The 19462-nt window shown below is 37.4% G+C and overlaps 2 protein-coding genes across 4 annotated transcripts; both read right to left on the bottom strand.

Moving 5' to 3' along the window:
* Positions 1-115: 115 nt before the first annotated feature.
* Positions 116-7625, bottom strand: si:ch211-114c17.1 (pre-mRNA-processing factor 39; the record flags this gene model as incomplete). Its single annotated transcript, XM_056257299.1, has 13 exons — positions 116-531; positions 680-851; positions 939-1010; positions 1962-2146; positions 2862-3133; positions 3299-3425; positions 3549-3785; positions 5099-5203; positions 5290-5467; positions 5825-5992; positions 6822-6940; positions 7147-7272; positions 7368-7625. Coding segments are annotated over 13 exons (2091 nt in total), but the record flags the coding sequence as incomplete, so codon positions are not given.
* Positions 7626-8456: 831 nt separating this feature from the next.
* ganabb (glucosidase II alpha subunit b) lies at positions 8457-18800 on the bottom strand. Of its 3 annotated transcripts, none has more exons than XM_056257296.1 (24): positions 18672-18800; positions 17443-17544; positions 17100-17208; positions 16731-16858; positions 16387-16566; positions 15878-15950; positions 15516-15597; positions 14649-14745; positions 14380-14560; positions 14140-14293; positions 13803-14038; positions 13560-13686; positions 13020-13099; positions 12246-12386; positions 11951-12047; positions 11738-11839; positions 11167-11410; positions 10957-11021; positions 10777-10853; positions 10349-10423; positions 10147-10260; positions 9931-10043; positions 9729-9829; positions 8457-9605 (listed from the first exon to the last, which is right to left on the bottom strand). In XM_056257296.1, the coding sequence occupies exons 1-24, from the start codon at positions 18692-18694 to the stop codon at positions 9499-9501; spliced, it is 2808 nt and encodes a 935-aa protein (XP_056113271.1). In that variant the 5' UTR covers positions 18695-18800; the 3' UTR covers positions 8457-9498. The 3 variants fall into 3 exon arrangements, with proteins under 3 accessions (XP_056113271.1, XP_056113272.1, XP_056113273.1); XM_056257297.1 differs by having other exon boundaries at positions 15516-15584; positions 15874-15950; positions 18672-18799; XM_056257298.1 differs by having other exon boundaries at positions 15516-15582; positions 18672-18799.
* Positions 18801-19462: the final 662 nt, after the last annotated feature.

Raw genomic sequence — 19462 nt, 5'->3', positions numbered from 1 at the left:
GTCAATTAATTTAAAACTTCATTACAAACATATAATTTAAAAATTGTTTTATGTAGATTATATTTTATTAAAATTATAAGAGAGTGACTGCACAGAATAAACTGAATTTTAAAAGAACTTGGTACAAAATGGTCAATGGAAAAATGTTCACAATACATTTTAGCGAGTCAGTAAATGTAACTTAATTCACAGATAAATTACTTCAAAACCAAGTATGAACCACAATATATATATATATATACAAATGAATTTTAAGTTGCAAGGTGGCACATAGTATAAAAGTGTAACATAGTATAGAGAGTGTAACAGTCCTTAAAAACACAATAATATGTTTGTACATTTTATCCCTCACTCTTTTGACACTGGCTCAAGTTACGCACTGCTGCAGCCTTTGGGGGATTGAGTATGTGTGAGTGGATCACATGAAGCAGCACCCCAGACCGCTGTCTCTGAAGAGATTTAGCTGGGAGGGTAGTACTGATTATATTGGTTCCATGGGTTTTGGTAGCTGCCATACCCTCCATACTGCTGCTGAGACACAGGGACAATATTTGTATACAAAACACAGTTTAAATCACCAATGCACCAAAGTTTAATCTTTGAAAGCTCTAGTTGCCTCCTACTGGGTAAATGCAGTGCTTTAACAATACGACATTTGTGTGCAAATTCAATTCTTTACCTGATACCAGCTGCCATAGCTTCCATACGATCCACTCATGTCTCCGCCCATCATAGAGGGAGGTGGTGTCGTCATAGGAGCATGAGGCATCGTGAGTGGAGCAGTCTGTGGAGGCATCGTCAAGGAAGATCCATCATCCATTTTGCTCATCTTTTCTGGATCATCATTATCGCTTGAGGAATACACAGAAGCACATTAAAAAGTCTTACACACAACTAAATGTTGAAAGGAGATCTCTGGGTTTGTATATGGAGGTCACCTATTCTCTGCTTCTCTCTTTGCATTGTGTTCCTGTAGCAGCTTCTGGTGCTCCTCATACATGCTCAACACACTGATAACATACAAACAAAACGTCTAAGTAACATTTAAGTAAACCCATTAATGCAGAATCCACAAAAGAAAAAGTAGAATTAATCTACTGAGTAAATAAAAAAGTAATACGTGACCCTGGAAACCAGTCACATGTCGCACGGGTATATTTGTGGCAATAGCCAATATTTTTCTTTCATGCCAAAAATCATTAGGATATTAAGTAAAGATCATGTTCCATGAAGATATTTTGTAAATTTCCTACCGTAAATATATAAAACAAATTATTTTTGTGAGTGAATGCAGCACAATCGCAAACATAAATGGACAACTTTAAAGGCGATTTTCTCAATGTTTCGATTTTTTTTTAACCCTCAGATTCCAGATTTTCAAATAGTTGTATCTCGGCCAAACATTATCCTATCCTAACAGACCATACATCAATGGAAGCTTATTTAATAATCTTTCAGATGATGTATACATCTCAATTTAAGAAAATTGACCCATATGACTGGTGGTTTTGTGGTTCAGGGTCACATATATACTGTATGTGCAGAATAAATACAGTACTGTGCAAAAGTCTTAGGCACATTAGTATTTTCACCTAAATAAATTATACTTTTGATATCTTTTGTATCAGTAGGAAAAATCAGTTTACATTTCCAAACCTTCCTTTTGCCATTAATTGTAATAATCCAGTGAGATTTTTGTATGCTCAAGGAGTCTAACAAAACCCAGTACGCTCCTCACAGAGATCTGATCTCACCATCACCGAGTCTGTGATAACATGAAGAAACCCTGACCTAACCTACCTGTTTATCTGATATTTCCTACTGACACACTACAGCAAAAGAAATAAATAACTGGCTTAAAACCATTGGGGTGAAAATACTAATGTGCATAAGACTTTTGCACAGTACTGTATATCACTTGTGCTGAAGCAACTTCTTCAATGGTCCGAATTAATTCTGACCTCTGTACTGTGGTCCCAAAGTCCTCAGCAAACTGCAGGCCACGTTGGGAGAAAAGGATTTTGGTCTTTGGGGAGAGAGGAGCAGCAAGCGCTTTGGCCACACACTGCTGAATAACACCTCCATTAGCCCGCAAGTCACCTGACATCTCCAGTTCCAGAAGGTTCTGGTACAATCTGCCATTATCCTGAGGAGCCAAATGCCAGAAGATTTAAATGATTGAAATATTGGTATTGTGATCATTCTCAAGAATAAGCTTTGTAAGGGGTAAACCAAGCTCTTCCATGTGACAGTAAGATATAGTGTGAAATTCACCACTGTTCAAAAGTTTGGGAGCGTTAAGATTTTATGAAAGAAGTCTCTTATGCTCACCAAGGCGGCATTTATTTGATCTAAAAATACAGTATAAACAGTAATATTGTGTAATATTATTGTGTAATATTAGTGCAATTTATAAGAACCATTATCTATTTGAATATAATTTAACATGTAATTTATTTCTGTGATGCAAACCTGAATTTTCTCAGCATCATCACTCTAGTCTTCAGTGTCACATGATCCTTCAGAAATCATTCTCATCTGCTGATTCGCTGCTCAAGATACATTTCTTATTATTATCAATGTTAAAAACAGTTTTTCTGCTTAATATTTTAATGGAAATATGACACTATTTTAATTATTCTGTGATGAATAGAAAGTTCAAAAGAACAGCATTTATTTGAAATAAAAATCTTTTGAAACCTTAAATCTATTTACTGTCACTTATGATAAATGTATTGTGTCCTTGATGAATAAAAGTATTCTTTTTTTTCCCCAAAAACAAAAGAAAACAAAATCTTACTAAACCCAAACTTTTGAAAAGTACTGTATGTAAATTAAAAAGTCAAATGCTCGTGTTTTACCGGACTCAGCTCTATGGCTTCCTGTAGAACAGCGCGGGCCCTGGCAGGGTTCTTGCACAGCTTGTGAAGGAAGCGAGCCAGTTTGATGGAGCAGAAGGCATGGAGTGTGGGGTTGTCTTTACTCTGGTCCACCGTCTCCTTCAGGAGTGACTCTGCCACATCTAAACGCGCTGCTCTCCGCTCCAGACCTACCCTCCTCAGACGCACCGCAGCCAAACCAGGCACTGTTATCTCAAGGGATTCTAGAATACGCCGTGCCTCTGAAATATTACCTATGGGAGTGAAGAGAAATGAAGTGACAGAATGTAAAATACAGATTATGCAGTAGCTGAAGACAAGAAATAAAAAAATAAAAAAATCCATATTTCAATTAAAAAGTATTAAAATGTTTTATATTTTAGGTTAGTGTATTTTCTATGCTAAACTGACTTTCTCACCATGTTTTTCCTCAAATGAGGCCCACTGAAGGTGGATGCTGTGTTTGTACGGAAGATGGATTTCACAAGCTCTGCGGTACACATTACGCACCTCCTCCAGGCCGCGTGGTTCCAGGTAATGCACATACTGTAACGCACACGAATAGATTACAAAATGCAACAACGAGTCAAACAAATATGGCAAAATAATAAAGCAGATAATTATGACATTGAATATAGGAATAGGTTGTTTGATCTCCTTTCCACTTACTTTATCCCAGAATTCCTCATAGAGTGCACAAGCAATGAGACAGCGCTCAAACAGAATCAGTACTCTCTCGTGCCCAGCTACACACTCTTGTTTTGAATCTTCATGACCTTCCACAGCCGTCCCTTCAGCGGTCATTGCCGCTGTTTCAGCTTCTGCTATCTCCCAGTCCAGATAGCTCTGCCAGGCTTTCAACTGGGCTCTATCTAGAGGCTTCACATGGAAATAAGGCCTTTTAATCTGGAAAAAAGGGAGAGGAACAGGAAGGTGAATTGACAGAAAAACTTCATACACAGTTCAAAAGTTTTTGATAGAAGTCTCTTATGCTCACTAAGGCTGCATTTCTTTGATCAAACATACAGTAAAAACAGTGATATTGTGAAATATTATTACAATTCATAAAATCGTTAATTCCAGTCCTTGATGCTGATTGGCCAATAGCTTAACCCAACGGTTCTGTGTATCACTGCGCATCAACACCCATAGCAACAACCCTTATGAAGACATACATGTTTAAAGTACATTTTGATCTATTAGGCAGTATGATAATAGATAAGTGGTTTGAGAAACTATTTGAAGAGACTTCTGATAAAATGAACTGTCATGCTCCAGTGCTGAAAAATAACACTGATACATTTGAGAAAACTCGAGTCGTGTTGACAAAAATACCGTGCAGCAAACCCAAGTGACAGTGAAATGCTTTGGTGACTGGTTTGATGAAAAGGGTCACAGCATTGATTTTAAACAAATGCGCATGACTGAACTCAACGAAATGCTCAGTGACTTCTACGGAACCATCAGAAGATCCAAAGGTGAAAAATATGGCATCAGCAGTTATGAAGCGTTACATGTCGGTCTGAACAGATATCTGAATGATCCACCTTTGAGTTTTTGCTGGAGTTGTGAAGACACTGAGAAGAGAGGGCCGTGATAAAACGGAGCATCACACAACGATTTCTGCTAAGGATTTCAGCACCATTAAACACACCTGAAGGGATCGTAAACAAAGTGTGGTTTGACGTGCTGTGCAGTAACATTTTGGACGTTGAGGGAAAGAGGGTAATCGAGAACTCGTGGCAGGCTCATTTCGCATTTTATTCAATGAAAATGTTCTCAAGTTTGTTACAATAAGTTTTATTGAAGAAACGTTTTGTGTCGTGCCTAACGACGCCCTTCAGCCGTGACAACGCCCTTCAACACAATACAGCACGGCTACTCGTACCTTATTGCTAACTTAAAAATAACTTTTCTATTGAAATATTTTTTCAAATGTAATTTATTCATGTGATGGAAAAGCTGAATTTTAAGCATCATGAATCTTCAGTGTCACATTATCCTTCAGAAATCATTCTAATATACTGATTTGTTGCTCAAGAAAAATTTCTTATGTGCAATGTTGAATTTCTTCTTTTTTTTTAAAGGATTCTTTGATTTAAGAATGCAAATGTCTTGACTGTCACGTTTGATCAATTGAATGCATCCTTGCTGAATAAAAATATTAACTTCTTTGTTAACTGTAAAGCATCTTTATGAGAAACTGTTCAGGGACTTACAGATTCCTCATAGTTCCATCTCTTCCTGACTTCTGCTTCATTTTGTTGGTACATTTCCTCTCTGCTGACCAACAGGAGCTCCTGCATCTTCTGCACGGCTTCTTCCTGCATAAAAACATTAAAGATTAAAACGATAATCTCCAGTCTCAGATCAAAAGAAAACCTTCTAGTGGAGATGGAAAGTGGGTTACCGAGTCGTTGTCTGCAGGCTCTTCCTCCCCTGGCGGTCTCTCCTCTTCATCTGCAGTGATATCAGATCTCTCTTTTTTGGCTTGAATCTGGCTCTGTTTGTACTCAGTCCTCACCTTACTGTACTCCTCAGGAGACAGGATATCCTGAGGCAGGTGGGAGGTTAGGTGAGTTTTCAGTCTGAGAGAAGAGACAGAAATTCAGAGAACATCAGCCTTGTGTAACATAAGTCATCGTGATTTTTATGGACTCTGAAAGCAAAAGAATTTTTGTGATATTTTGGTGATCTGGATTTGTGTTTAACTGCAGGTGTTTGACAGTTTACCAATTAGGCTTTTGTTGATGCATTCAGCTGCATCTAAATATAAAGGGGGAAAGAGATCACAGAATATGAGCGTGAGAAGAAATGGTAACAAATTCTCACAAATCCATGCGTGTGTGTTTGTGGTATGTGGATTGTGTGCCTCAAATCTGAGGAGTTGTGCGAGGAAAAAAATTGTTAAGACAAATAACACATGGTCTACGAGCATAGCATACTTTTCATAATGCGTGTTGTAGAGCTGTGTGGGGACCCTCAATACGCGGTCATAGACATTGGTCATGGACTTCAGGTTGGCCTGCTCCTTCTCCCACTCGGCGAACAGATCCCACAGCCTGTCTGAATTGAAGTCCCAGCCAGCGGCTGCAACTGCCTCCTCAAACACACTGAGGAGAGGACAAGACTTTACTTTTCATGTTATATTGTTTCTTGGGATGTTTTATTGCTGTAAAGAAAAATATTTAAAGTCATTATGAAGTATTTTTATGGCATACTGCAGTGTTTATTATATAAATGACTTATCCATGCACATAATTGTTTTCAATTTATGTGCCCTCATAATCTTTAATCAAAAATATTAACGCCTCCTACCCCTCGCAACGACATCTCTTCTCTGATGATGTGGGCCCTCAAACCAATCACTCACATAAGATCGCAGCAATAGCAAACAATAACGATCCAACAATCCCCGATGGACAAAATTAAGTCAAGATAAGCAATTTCTCTCAGATATACGTTACAACAGGGAATAAGAGATATTCACCATTTCCATTTTATGCTGACTTTAAGCTTTAACTAAAGGCTGGAATATACTACACATTTTCAAACACAAGTCATCATACACTTCCTGACTTTGTGACTGGTAACAGAGTAAAACTGGGCATCATACACTAAATGACTGAGGAGGACCACATACTATCAGACTTTTAAGTCATTCCAAACACAACACATTCTCTCAGAAACTCGTTGATACGAGATGCATGGCAAAAAAGAAAAAGAAAAAAAAGTGTGTTCTAAATTAATCTCAAAATATTAAACATGTTTGATATCCTCCAACTGATATCACCATCCTGATATCAAAATCTGACATTTCTGGAAGGACAAAGAGATCTAGTAACAAACAGGGTCTAACAATATTGTAGAATAAAAATGGATGCTGCAACTGCATCCTGAGGGAAAAAATGCTGCAAGGTTAGAGTTTCTTCTCATTCATACCTGCGGATGCGCCATGTTGAATCTGGCAGGTTCATGTTGAGCGTTCCCAGCAGCAGGTTGATGTAGTGGATCCAGAGATCAACACTGAGAGGAATGGCCTTCAAACCTCGTTCACACACCTGTCACAGGAACCAAATAGAGCTTTACATCTCCGCTGCAATATTATGTACAAACCATTTTTGAATATTGCAAAATTGCAGACCAATCAGAACAGTTAATATAATGAAACGACAACCATGACAGAGGATTTTTTTGTTTTGAGATTGTTTGTGTTCTTTTGTATTCTCATACAATGACTGAACTGTCAATCTATGCCTGTTCTTACTTCTTCAGCCTTATCGTTGTGTCCGGCCCGTCTCTCAAGATCCACAAACTTTTTCCAGTAACCATAGCACAGTGGATACCTGACCAGAAATGCATTCAGGGCTTGACGGGAAGCTCTTATGTGGCCCTGCAATAAATAATGAAATGAAAAACATAAAACCAAATAACATTTTGGTGTCGAACCCAAAACAAAGTAATGTCATCTGTTTTCAACCCATTCACCTCTTGTTCACAATACTGCAGAAGGTCAGTCCAGCTGTTAAAATCTTGAGGATTGTTGCTGGTAAGATTCCAAAGTCTCTCAAAGTCTGTCGGCATCTCTCCCTCCTCCTCCTCTTCTCCTTCTGCTGTGTAGGATGCCGTTGAGAAGCCTGTGTCTCCTCCATCAGCACCGCTCTTCACTGACTCCTCAACATCTGGTTTAGGAAGGTCTGCAACCTCAGGCTCATAAAGCTCTGTCACTGAAACCAATGTGTTTGATTAAATACATCGCAGTGTACTTGGGTCATATCGAAGTCAACTTATGTGGCAGCAGCTAAAACTGTAATAGATTATGGATTTAACGTTAGCTATCTTGCTATAGGACCATTTGTTTTAGTTTTCTTTCTTACATATTTCGTTGACGACATGTGCTTTAGAATATTAATTATTCATTTATAAATGTTAGTCTGCAATTTAATAATCGTATTAAACTTGGCATTAGTGTGTCAATCAACTATTACAGTATCAACATACTCAAGTTCGAATCAATAAATCACTGGTTAGTTAGCTCGCTAGCTATATTGAAGACGTGCTCGTGTAACTAATGCATTAAAGCATTTAAGAAATTAATACGACAAACCATTCATACATGCTTACAAACTCAGTATTTTATTAATTAACTTTTAAAGGGAAACCTGGAGGGTTTGTGAGTTCCCCGTTGTTGCTCGGGTCTTCTGTGCCTTCCGCCGCCATTATTGACCACATAACAAATGACGCATAGAATGTGCGACCCCAGACTTTTAATTTTACTGTCGCAGTAGATTGACGATGGCAAGGCCGCCGCTGTCTGACCTAAAATCTCATAAAGAGAAAACATGTTAAAATATAGTTTTCCAAATGGGTGGGAGTGACAAATTCGCCTGACACCGCTTATACATATTAGTTTTATGAATCAACACAATCCAAGCTAAATTAGCTATTTATTTAAGATTGATTGGTAATTACATTTAATTTCAAGTTGGTAATTTTAAATGGAATTAGCAACCATCACATAATGCTATAATTAGGCATAATTGAACAAATACAATGAGAGAAAACAAACAAATGCAGTTGGGAATGTACAGTTAATCTTTATTACCATATCATTTGAACATCCATTAATCAAATTTAGAAATTACATTTAGTCTAACATTTCCAGAGCTTTCAGGGTCACCCTCAAAAATGGAATGAAACCAACTTGAAAATCAGCAACACAGAGCAGTAACATAGGATGGTCAATTGGGAATGTATACAAAGGCCTCCATCAGAGGCCTTGCCTAAAACACCTACTCTTCAGTCACTTCAACAAGTTATCAATTTATAGTGGATGACAATAAAATTAACTTCACAAATCATCTTCCCCATCACAGCTGAAATAATTATAAATGCATGACTGTTTCATTCTGCTTTGCTGGCTCAAAATGAAAATCACCCTACCCACATATACCCAACATATTCAAGTGCTCTACATAACAAAAATGGCAAAAATTAAGCAATAAGACAAAATAAACTCACAGATTCAGTAAGGGGGTTATTCCCCTGTTAAAGAATCCAAACACAAGAGTCCCCATCAAATTAACAAGGCCAAAGAGCTTAATAGTAGTCTCTAAAACCCCTGATGTGCAAATGTGATCATAGTTAAACAATTTTCTAGAGGTTTTTTGTTTTTAAAATGATAAGAAAAACAGCAAAGATTTGTGAACCTGATGTGTCGTCTTCCTTGAAAAGGTACAAATCTGTTAAAACAGATTAACTTCCAGAGTTTAAACAATTACCGCCCTATTTTGCATCCCTGATATTATTTAAATCCACTGCATGAATCAGTTAATCTAACTTTATCACTACTTTTTTACTATGTGAAATTAAAAACAAAGCTTTTGACTTGTGAATGACATTAGATTTAAAATGGAAAGCATTTACTATCTGCCATTTCCTTTTAGCACAAAAATCTCTGACCCACTGAACCACTGTTCGCTTCTAAATTGTCATGATGATTTTGTAAGTGCTTATGTGTTTATGAATTAAAAGTGAATTTTTCAATTTTCTTTTTGGCTGATTTTTTTTTTTAATAGATCTTGTCATCTGGCCTTGGCTGCTGTAGAGATCTGGTGAGCTACTGCAGCAGCAGGGTCCAGTCGTTCCCGGCATTCATCCCAGGTTTACGAAGGGTTAGCACTGACATGGAGGCATCAAACTCAAAATCCACAGGGGTTTCTTTACCTGTTTGAGAGAGTGTGCGAAGATTACAATGCCATATCTCAAATACTGAGGTCATTTCCATCAGAAAATATTAAATTAGTTTCTGATATTACAATGTTGAGCAGACCTGAATAAATATCTTACCATCCATTTTAAGAAGAACCTTTCTGGGCTTGCTGGCACCCAAAATGAGAACTTTTTCAATCCATGATGAAGTTAAGAACTTACAGTCTGGGCACAGGTTGCTGAGATTATAAATTCATTTTTTTTTTAGTTAAAACTTTCTGCAGTAAATTATACAGAATTTAATCCAAAAATGTTTAGACAATGACAGATTAACAAATACCTGGAGGTGAGAGCATTTTTGGCAAAAGTGAGTTTCCGGTGAATTAATTCTTTCTTTGTTTCATAGTTAAAACTATGGCCATCATCAATGTAGAGCTCACCTTCTGCAAATTTCTAAAGAAAAAGAGAAAAAAATAAGTTAAATTAATCCGACAAATGGATTTTATTCTGTTATACAATTTGTTTAATTAGTCAACAGAGAGAACTAGCTCTTTACCTTAGGGCTAAGGGCCACATACAAGGTGTATGGGTCATTTTCCATGCAAGCAGATGACCTTCGAACTCTGTCCTTCCGAGGGATGATAGAACCACCACGCTGGAACACTGGGATCTAAAAAAAAAAGAAAAAGAAAAGGAATTATAGTGGATATAAAACTCAAATAAACATTTTTTTTTTTTAAACAAGGAAAGCCTCTTACAGAGCTAAGAGTGACCGGGATGTAAAGATTCTGCACGCCATTGTGTTTTTGAAAGGTGTGGACATCATACCAAACCTGGATATGGACAAGAAAAACAAGAAATATCAACATGGTGAAAGTATGATGTAAGTAAATGAACTAGAGTTAATCATAAGTTTTATATCAATTTCCATTCATTCTAACATTAAAGCTCTCATGATGAGCAGAATTTTGACCTAGACACATTGATGGATTTGTCACTTTTTATGTAAACACAAACAAATAAGCTCTACTTTATGTCACAGGGCAATGACCTATGACTTGCTACTTGCTATGACCAGTTGGTGGCAGATTACTAAGACGTTTTGTTGCACAAAATTTACATAATTGCCAAAACTGCAATACTCAATATTTTTGCTATCATTCAGTCTTTACGTCAACAGTGTTACCTCTCCGGCTCCAGGAAGATAAGCAGTGACTCCACGAGAGCCTTCCTCTGTGACTGGGTGAACCAATAAATCCCTTCCTAAACAACAAAAAAGAGAAACAGACTTCATCAAATACTCCTTTATAAATTATAGACTGACTCATATTAGACTAACTAAAAACATTAAAAAAAAAATTCTCACCAATTAGGTATTCGTCATCAATGGTGAAAGTTGCTGTATCCTTTGGATAATCAACCCAAAGAGGTCTGAGACATGAAAGAAAAGAAAAAGAGCACCAACGTAAAATGGAGAAGTACTTTTGACTACACAAACAGTCTACTTGAAATCTAGACAGTCTACTTGAAATAATGAACAATATTCTAAACAAGCATTCACAGCGACTGCGCTCACCTCATGACTGGCATTCCGGTTCTGTGCGCATGGTAGATAAGCTGGTACCAGTATGGAAGAAGAGCGTAACGCTGGCGGATTACCTCACGGACGAGTGCCGTGTTCTCTGGACCAAACAGCCAGGGTTCCCTACGTGTGGTGTCTAGATGGGCATGAGCACGGAAGAATGGCTGATATGCACCCGTTTGGTACCAGCGAACCAGAAGCTCAGTGCTGGGATTCTTAAAAAAGCCCCCTACATCAGCTGTGCGCATGAAGAGAGATCAATTATTAGCATGATTACAAAATGCAGAAAGATAAAGTTACACACATGTACTTTGCATTATACATGGAACCTGTCTGCAGACTTGGTGTAGAATGGAAACCTCTATTAATCGAAATATACACATACTACCGCTAATTATGTGTTTGTTATTAAATGTTTTGCCTGATTTGATTGTGCTTTCAGCTACTAGTGGAACTCTAATACTTATTTTAGCATGTTAAAATCCATTTCTCCCCAAAATCAGCACAGAAAATAAAATTTCATTTGGGCCTAGTTATCATCACCTCTACAAAGTTAATTACTGACCTCCACAAAACGAGATGCCCACAAGCCCAAGACTGAGACACATGGGAATAGAAATCTTCAGATGGTCCCACTCAGCTGCATTATCACCAGTCCAGACAGCACCTGATGAAAATACACAAACCTAAATGTCTCTTGCACACATCATGTACAATAAAATGATGATGGTGTTTCAGGCTTTAAGTTTAGTGTGCACAAACAACCACATGAATTCACCATATCTCTGAGAGCCGGCAAAAAAGGCTCTGGTCAGGACAAAAGACCTTTCAACTCCACCAGATCGTTGAACTTGACCTTCGGCAGTGGCCCTTTGCTGCAAAATAATACAAAGAGAAAATTAAGAAGAAGAAGAAAATAAGTATTTATTTTTGAAGAACATTTCATGCAGGTGGTAGAGTATAAAATAATTGTAACTTTATTTAGGTTTCTCCTTATATTAGAAGTTATAATTTATTATAGGCTACAAAATACTCTACATGTTGGTTCTCATACATCTTGCAGAGTTCCTCACCACATAAAGTCCATAGATATTGTGTATGTCTCTGTGCTCCCAGTTTCCATGTAGCGCATCTTTGTGCATAGTGACCTCTGGGCCATTGAACACGGACGGCTCGTTCATGTCATTCCAAGTAAAGAGGTTCTCCATTGAGCCCTGAAAAATAACATGTAGAGAGTTGTGACAATGCGATTTGTTTTGTCGTTTTCACTTTTAACTTCGTGTCCTAACCAGATGTGAGGCAACAACTTCCAATGAAAAAGAAATGTGTCTCTCTTCACGCTGAGTGCAAAACTGCACAAAACCACTAGGAAGATACACTATATTAATGTACAATTATTAGGAATGGGAGACAGTAGACCATTGAGATTTCAAAGTGAGAAAGACCACCTAACAGAAACCAGTGATTGATGTCCTTCACAGTTTGGTGAACAGCCTTGATATAAACACGTCTATATGCAAAATCTGTTTGTATTCCGCTTTGAACTTATTCTTGCGCTCTGATTTTGTGAGCGTAAGCACTTCACTTCTTGAACAGTCAAATACAGAGGGGAAATGGAGCATAATACATAAAAGCATCACCACATCCTGTCTGGGTGAGATGAGGGGAGAAACCGGTAGAGCTACAACATCTGCTTGAATAATTTTTCTGCAACCATTAGAATGTTAAGGAAATCATGAAATCTAACACTCTTTTTGGCCTAGACTGTTATGATTCAACAGTTTCAGATCCTTTTTTTTTAGATCAGGGATTTTACTTTTGAGATTGACACAACAGAAAAATCTCACCTCATACTGATCATAGGAGAACATGCTGGCCCACCAGGCCCGCATTTCTGGATTTGTAAAGTCTGGGTAACCAGAGTTTCCTGTGATAAGACCATGCCAAAGCAATGAGAGATGCATTTAAACAACTATAAAAGTTATATTAAGCATCTTATCACAAATACCACATATGTTTTTAAGTCATAGTGAAATTACTTAAACTACCATTTAAGAGTTTGGGGTCAGTAAGATTTTCTTAAAGAAATGAATACTTTTATTCAGCAAGGATGCATTAAATTGATCAAAGGTGACAGTAAAAGATGAAGTGATGCTGCTGAAAATCAGCTTTGCCATCACAAGAATAAATTACATTTTCAAATATATTAAAATAGAAAAAAAGTTCTTAAATTGCTATAGTTCACAATATTACTGTTTTTTGCTGTATTTTTGATCAAATAAATACAGCCTTGGTGAGCATAAGAGACTTAATAAAAAAAATAAAAAAAAACCTCAAACTTTTTCCAAGTACTATAGGGACATTACATTTAAAAACAAACTTCTCACCTGGCCAGCACCAGCCTTCATAATTTCCACCATCTTTGTTCTTAATGTAGAAGTCCTTAGAAGTAATCTCGTTGTGGATCTTGTAGCCACTATCAACCTTAATGTGAGGATCTACTATAGCCACCATCTAAAACAAAATTGTCATCACAAAATCTTTCAATCAGACCCTTCTTCATACTTATGAATGTTTAGAAGAAAATCATACCATACTACAGTTATACAAACAACTGTGGCGTGGCTAACCTTGCGTTTCTTGTCCATTAGGCCCTGAAGCATCTCTTTAGGCTGAGAGAACTTGTGTGGATCCCAGGTGAAGTAGCGCTTGCCATCGGCATGTTCGATGTCAAGCCATATGAAGTCATAAGGGATGTCATATTGGTCAAAGCCTTGGTCCACTGACTTCACATCCTCCTGGTCGTTATAGTTCCAGCGACACTGGTGATAGCCCAGACTGGCCAGAGGAGGGAAGGACTGGGTGCCTAGATATGACAAAACACACACAATATACTTGATTCAGATCTGTACAGGGTTGTGTGAATGGTTTGGTTGGTGTAGTTTGGAGCTCATAGTTGGCATTTACCTGTGAGAGAGGCATACTGTAAGAAGACATCTGATGGTTTGGGCCCAAGCATGATGAAGACATCAATGATACCACTCTCAGAGAACCAACGGATGTCCGTCTGAGGAGTCTCACTGGAGCCTTGAACAAAGTCTAACATCTTACCAAAGACAGTCTGAAAGGAATGACAAAATTAACCATTGAAGAGTTTTAATTACACTATAATAAGAGACAACATAGAAAGGCCTAATGACCTCTTACCTTTCCTGCTGTATTAGAACTGATGTCAACCCAGGTCTCAGCTGCATTAAGCCAGAAAATACCCATTGTTCTCTGCGTGTTATGGGCTAGCATGACAGGTATAGATCCATACAAGGCCATAGGGTTATAGAGCTCATACTGAAACACATCTAGGTTATACAGTCTGTATGGATCGCCACCACTAGAAAAAGAAAAGGAAAAAAAAACCTTTTGTGTTTACCATTTTTATAGGAGGTATATTTTGATTGTGTACTAAGACATCTACTCACTCTGTAGTTTTGAGTTTTAGGTTGTCAGCATGCTCTGGAATACCGTATACATGTTCTACACCAGGCAAGGAGAAGTCTAAACTTATTGATGTGGGGCCTAAGGAGATATTTTAAACAAAATCAACATAGATGATAATCATTAGTATGTAGTCTTATCAGAGATAAAAATGTTCAAGTGAACTTTTAAATATAATTATTAAAATGTAATTATTGTGTGAAAGTAATCATACAAGTAATCAAAATGTAAGTCCATCTCTGTTAGCTTTGAAGCCATCTATATGCTCAAATATTTTATAATGTACTCCAAAAAGTTGACAGTAAATACATTTATGTTGTTATATTTTAAATAAGTACTGCTATTTTTAACTTTTTATTTATCAAATAGTGCTGAAAAAAAGATCCCAGTTTCCACAAAAATATTAAGCAGCACGAATGTTTTCAACATTTACAATAATAATACATATTAGAATGCATATTAGAATGAAATTCAGCTTTCAGAATAAATGAAATTTTAAAATAACTTAAATAACTATACATTTTTGATTAAATAAATGCAGCCTTAATGAGCATAAGAGACTTCTTTCAAAAACATTTAAAAATCTTAACGACCCCAAACTTTTACATGGCAGTGTACACACTTAAAATTTGCATTTTCTCTTCTGGGAAATCAGACCAAAAATATTGATGTCTCATATAAACTAAAGTCAATTGGCTGCTTTTAAAAAAAAAAAAAAAAAAAAAAAAAGGAATAAACCCTTTGAGATGTTTCACCAAAACTTTGTTTTAATATGAAACACTTAAATACTGATAAGACAACTGCATTAGTCAAGCAGTTTCATGGGTCTTTTAACTGACATAGAAACATACCATTTGGTTTGGTATCTGTATGAGATTTAAATGTCTCTTCCCACAGACCATCTTCCTCTTTATCGCTCTCTCCATCTTCATCCTATTGTGTGGGAAAATATGACAAAAAAAATGAACAAAAGAAAAACTGCTTTCAGTTCTCAAATGCATAAAGTTGCAATGTGATGTTCATCAAGTAATACTTCTTTAGCTACTGTGGTACTTAAATTCACACACATCAGTGTTGCATAACAGCTACATTTAGCTGCTAAACCAGATCAGGTGCAGCAACCGGACGTGTTGGTTTTAACTAAAGACGTGGAAAGATGACACTGAATCATTTACCTGAGCACACCCACAAACGCACACATCCAGCTACTGACCTTCTCGCCTTCATCTTGCTGTTGATCTCCATCGGCACTCTCTTTAACCTCAGCATCATCTGGTTGTGCTTGCCTTTGATAAAACACCCACATACACACAAAAGAGAGATTAATAGTCAGGCTTGGGTACATGATTTAGATCCATTAACAAAATCTAATTTGCTCTGCAGCAAACTTTCTTTGTTTTAAAAATATATATATTTTCTGAATCCTGAAACACATCACAGTTTCCATGAAAATATTAAGCAGCACAACTGTTTCCAACATTGATAATAATAGGAAATTATTCTTGAACAGCAAATCAGCATATTAGAATGATTTCTGAAGGATCTTAAGATTTTACAATATTACTAATTTCAATGTATTTTTGATCAAACAAATGTAGCCTTGGTGAGTAGAAGATACTTCTTTCAAAAACATTAAAAACCTCACCAACCCCAAACTTTTGATCGGTAATGTATATGTATGCTTTCCAGCTTCCAAATAGGAGAGAAAAACTCAATACTCACGTGTCCTTGCGAAGTCGCAGGTGCTCAAAGGCCAGCAGGCCGCGAGAGTTGAGGGATAGCAGCACCTCTGGCCCCTCCATGATGTCCAGCCTAAATGGACGGGCACTAACAATCAACCTCTGGCTCTCTGCTCCCAGAGACAACACAATGCCATTTTCATCCTTAGACAAAAATGAGAGACTGAGGAAAGAGATACGGAGAGAGAAAAAAATTAGGTAGAAAGGGGAATCAGAGTAAAAGGAAAGAAGCGGAGACGAGGTTACTCAGAGGAACACAATAAACATGGATGTGTTTGACTGTTCTCTGAATTTCATTGTGCACTCTCGGATCAGAGACACACTCACGGCTCAGTAGGGGGCTCTGCTATGAGCACGTCTGGCACCTCAAAGCGAGGCTTCAGAGGTTTCAACTCATTTATCTTCACCCGCGTCATATTCCCCTGCAGTCTGTAGAGCTCCAATAGCAAGTGCACCTGCAAACAGCAAGAATGCAGACCAAATCTTGACTTTTTTTTAACAAATATTGTAACAAGAGGGGCACACTAAAGTCTTCTATGGTTTGACCATGAAATAAAAAACGACCCTGAGCAAAGTGAATAAACCACTGAATATCAAGAAACGCTGCAGCTCTTTTAATAAAAAAATAAATAATAAAAAAACACTGTGAAAGTCCTATTTTGAGAGGTATCTCTTAAAGGAGAGCATGAAACAGACCTTGTTGTTGTCATTGATAAGCTGGAGGGTCAGCCGGGAGTCACTGAGCTCCAAAGTGTCCAGAAGAGCACGATATGGGGACTGACCCGGTTTGAGCGCCCGTTGACGTCTATGGACAATCAGATACCAAATTCAATGTATATGTAGAGTCTTTGCAGATGCAAGTAAAGCACTCTCTAAACTACCACAACTGAGTACAGGGTGGATAACCTTCATTTTAAGTATGTCGGAATACTACAATAATGAGTATTTGTGATCTTTGATATGATTTTTAAAATGCAATGCTAGTTGTACACTGTAGAGGTCATCTATACGGTACTGGTTTACAGTATAACTGACTTACTTGCAGAAGGCACTCTGATCGCAGGTTTTAAAGTTTCCACGATCCACAGCAAAGGAGCTGCTGAACAACAGACACACACAGACCACAGACAGCAGCCCCATCCTTTAAAAAAAAAAAAAAAAAAAAAAAGAGGAGAGAGTTTAAATTAGAGTAGGTTATTGCTATGGATCAGGTTTGAGTACTGAATGAGCAGGGTGGAGTAACAATAAAAGAGTCAGTGCTATGTTCACTTCCTTTCTTGCCACCCTTGAGGATCATTTCCTTGTCTGTAATTAAATGGATGACCAGGGTGGAAAACGAAAACCTGCAGCCACCTGAATGCATGTTCACAGTGGCTGGTGGTAATATTGCTTTATGCAAGTGACAATCGTCCTCCTCTAACAAACCCCAGACTCTTTCAAGTTTGTGCCACAGAACAATTACTTAAAAATGGCATCAAGAATAAAAAGGCACTTTGGATTCACTTCATTATGACATTTGTGCAATTTGAAATATTGTAGGCCCTTTTGGTACTGGGGTATCGTTATCATTCAGTGCAGCATCAGAGATGTGAAAAATAGAAAAGTGCTGACTTTTCTATTTGAGTGTGTACTCAGGCAACAACCTCATTAATTTTCTGCAGGCATTCCTAATTTCGTTGTACTAATATATATATATATATTAAAGAAAAAGCCGTTCCCAATCAAAAATAGATCAAAGTCCACTTAAGTTACAGGACCTGGCAGTGCAGAAAATGTGACGGGGGGGAAAGGATAACAAAATCTAATTTCATACATTTAAAAAAATGTTACTATACGTAAAAATGTAAACTAAATACTCAAATCGTTCCCTAAATCTGCAAACTGTTTGGAAATTATCATTGTAATTTACACAGATCAAACAAATAAGTTACAATCTCGACCCCCAATTCATCTAATACAATTTTTTTTTTAATGTAAAGATGTAAATAATCAATGCAATAAGATATTCGTATGGACTAAATTACATCAACCCTAAAGGTGTATAAAGACACCAATGTCCTATAAATTAAAACATGACTCGTCATAATGCCAGCGATAGCTCAGCCACGCATTCACATCTACTTTTCGCTTCCTCGTTCAACACCTGCAACAGATTTACAGCCCAGCGCCCACACGAACTGCTCATCGATTAGCTTGAAATTGAGACAGATAAAACTCAAACAAGGCATGAAGACGAACTGATATGATAGCCAAAAGTCTTTGTTTTACCTTTCAATGGAGATAACCGCCATCTTGGACTGACACACAGCGTTAAGCTCAGCCTTCCGGAGGTTGGTTAGTTAACGTGTTTGCAGGAACCCTATTGGGTGACAACCGAGTCCCTTAAGACCACTCTTACCATGGAAACGAATCCATCTGATATGCATGCTTGTGTAGACCAGATAATTGTGTGATGAAACTATTACTGTTAGGCATTCAGCACAATTGCAGTTCTCTATTTCATCATGTCAGTTTCTAGTTGTTATGTTATGTATTAACTACCCAGTTTCTGATGATTAAGACAATTTAGACCTACATTAACAGCACAACACCTGTATGCCACTGGTTAAAGGGATAGTTCACCCAAAAGTGATAATTCTGTCATTAATTACTCACCCTCATGTTGTTCCAAACCCGTAAGACTTTCGTTCATCTTTGGAACACAAATTAAGATCTTTTTGATGAAATCTGAGAGCTTCGCAAGTTACGCAACTACCACTTTGACATCAAAAAGTTCATAAAGAGATTATAAAACGAATGAATCCATAATCGAGTGATTTAGTCCAGATTTTATTAAGAGACACAAATGCTTTAAAGTAAGAACAGATTGAATTTAGGCTTTTACATAAACATTAATCAGCGAACATAAACAGAAACACAATCGAACCTGTTTGGCGCACAAGAACAAACGTCTTGCGGAAGCTCAAACATGCTGCATAACACACGATGAGAATGAACCTCATTGGTTCTTGCACGTCAAGCGTACATGCTTGAGTTTCTATTTATAACAACTGCTGTGT

Source organism: Rhinichthys klamathensis, unplaced genomic scaffold (assembly GCF_029890125.1).
Source record: "Rhinichthys klamathensis goyatoka isolate OS25496 unplaced genomic scaffold, OSU_Roscu_1.1 h1tg000136l_1, whole genome shotgun sequence".
Taxonomy (NCBI): Eukaryota; Metazoa; Chordata; class Actinopteri; order Cypriniformes; family Leuciscidae; genus Rhinichthys; species Rhinichthys klamathensis.
The sequence above is the reverse complement of the archived record's forward strand: the minus strand, read 5'-3'. Positions and strand labels throughout refer to the sequence as shown.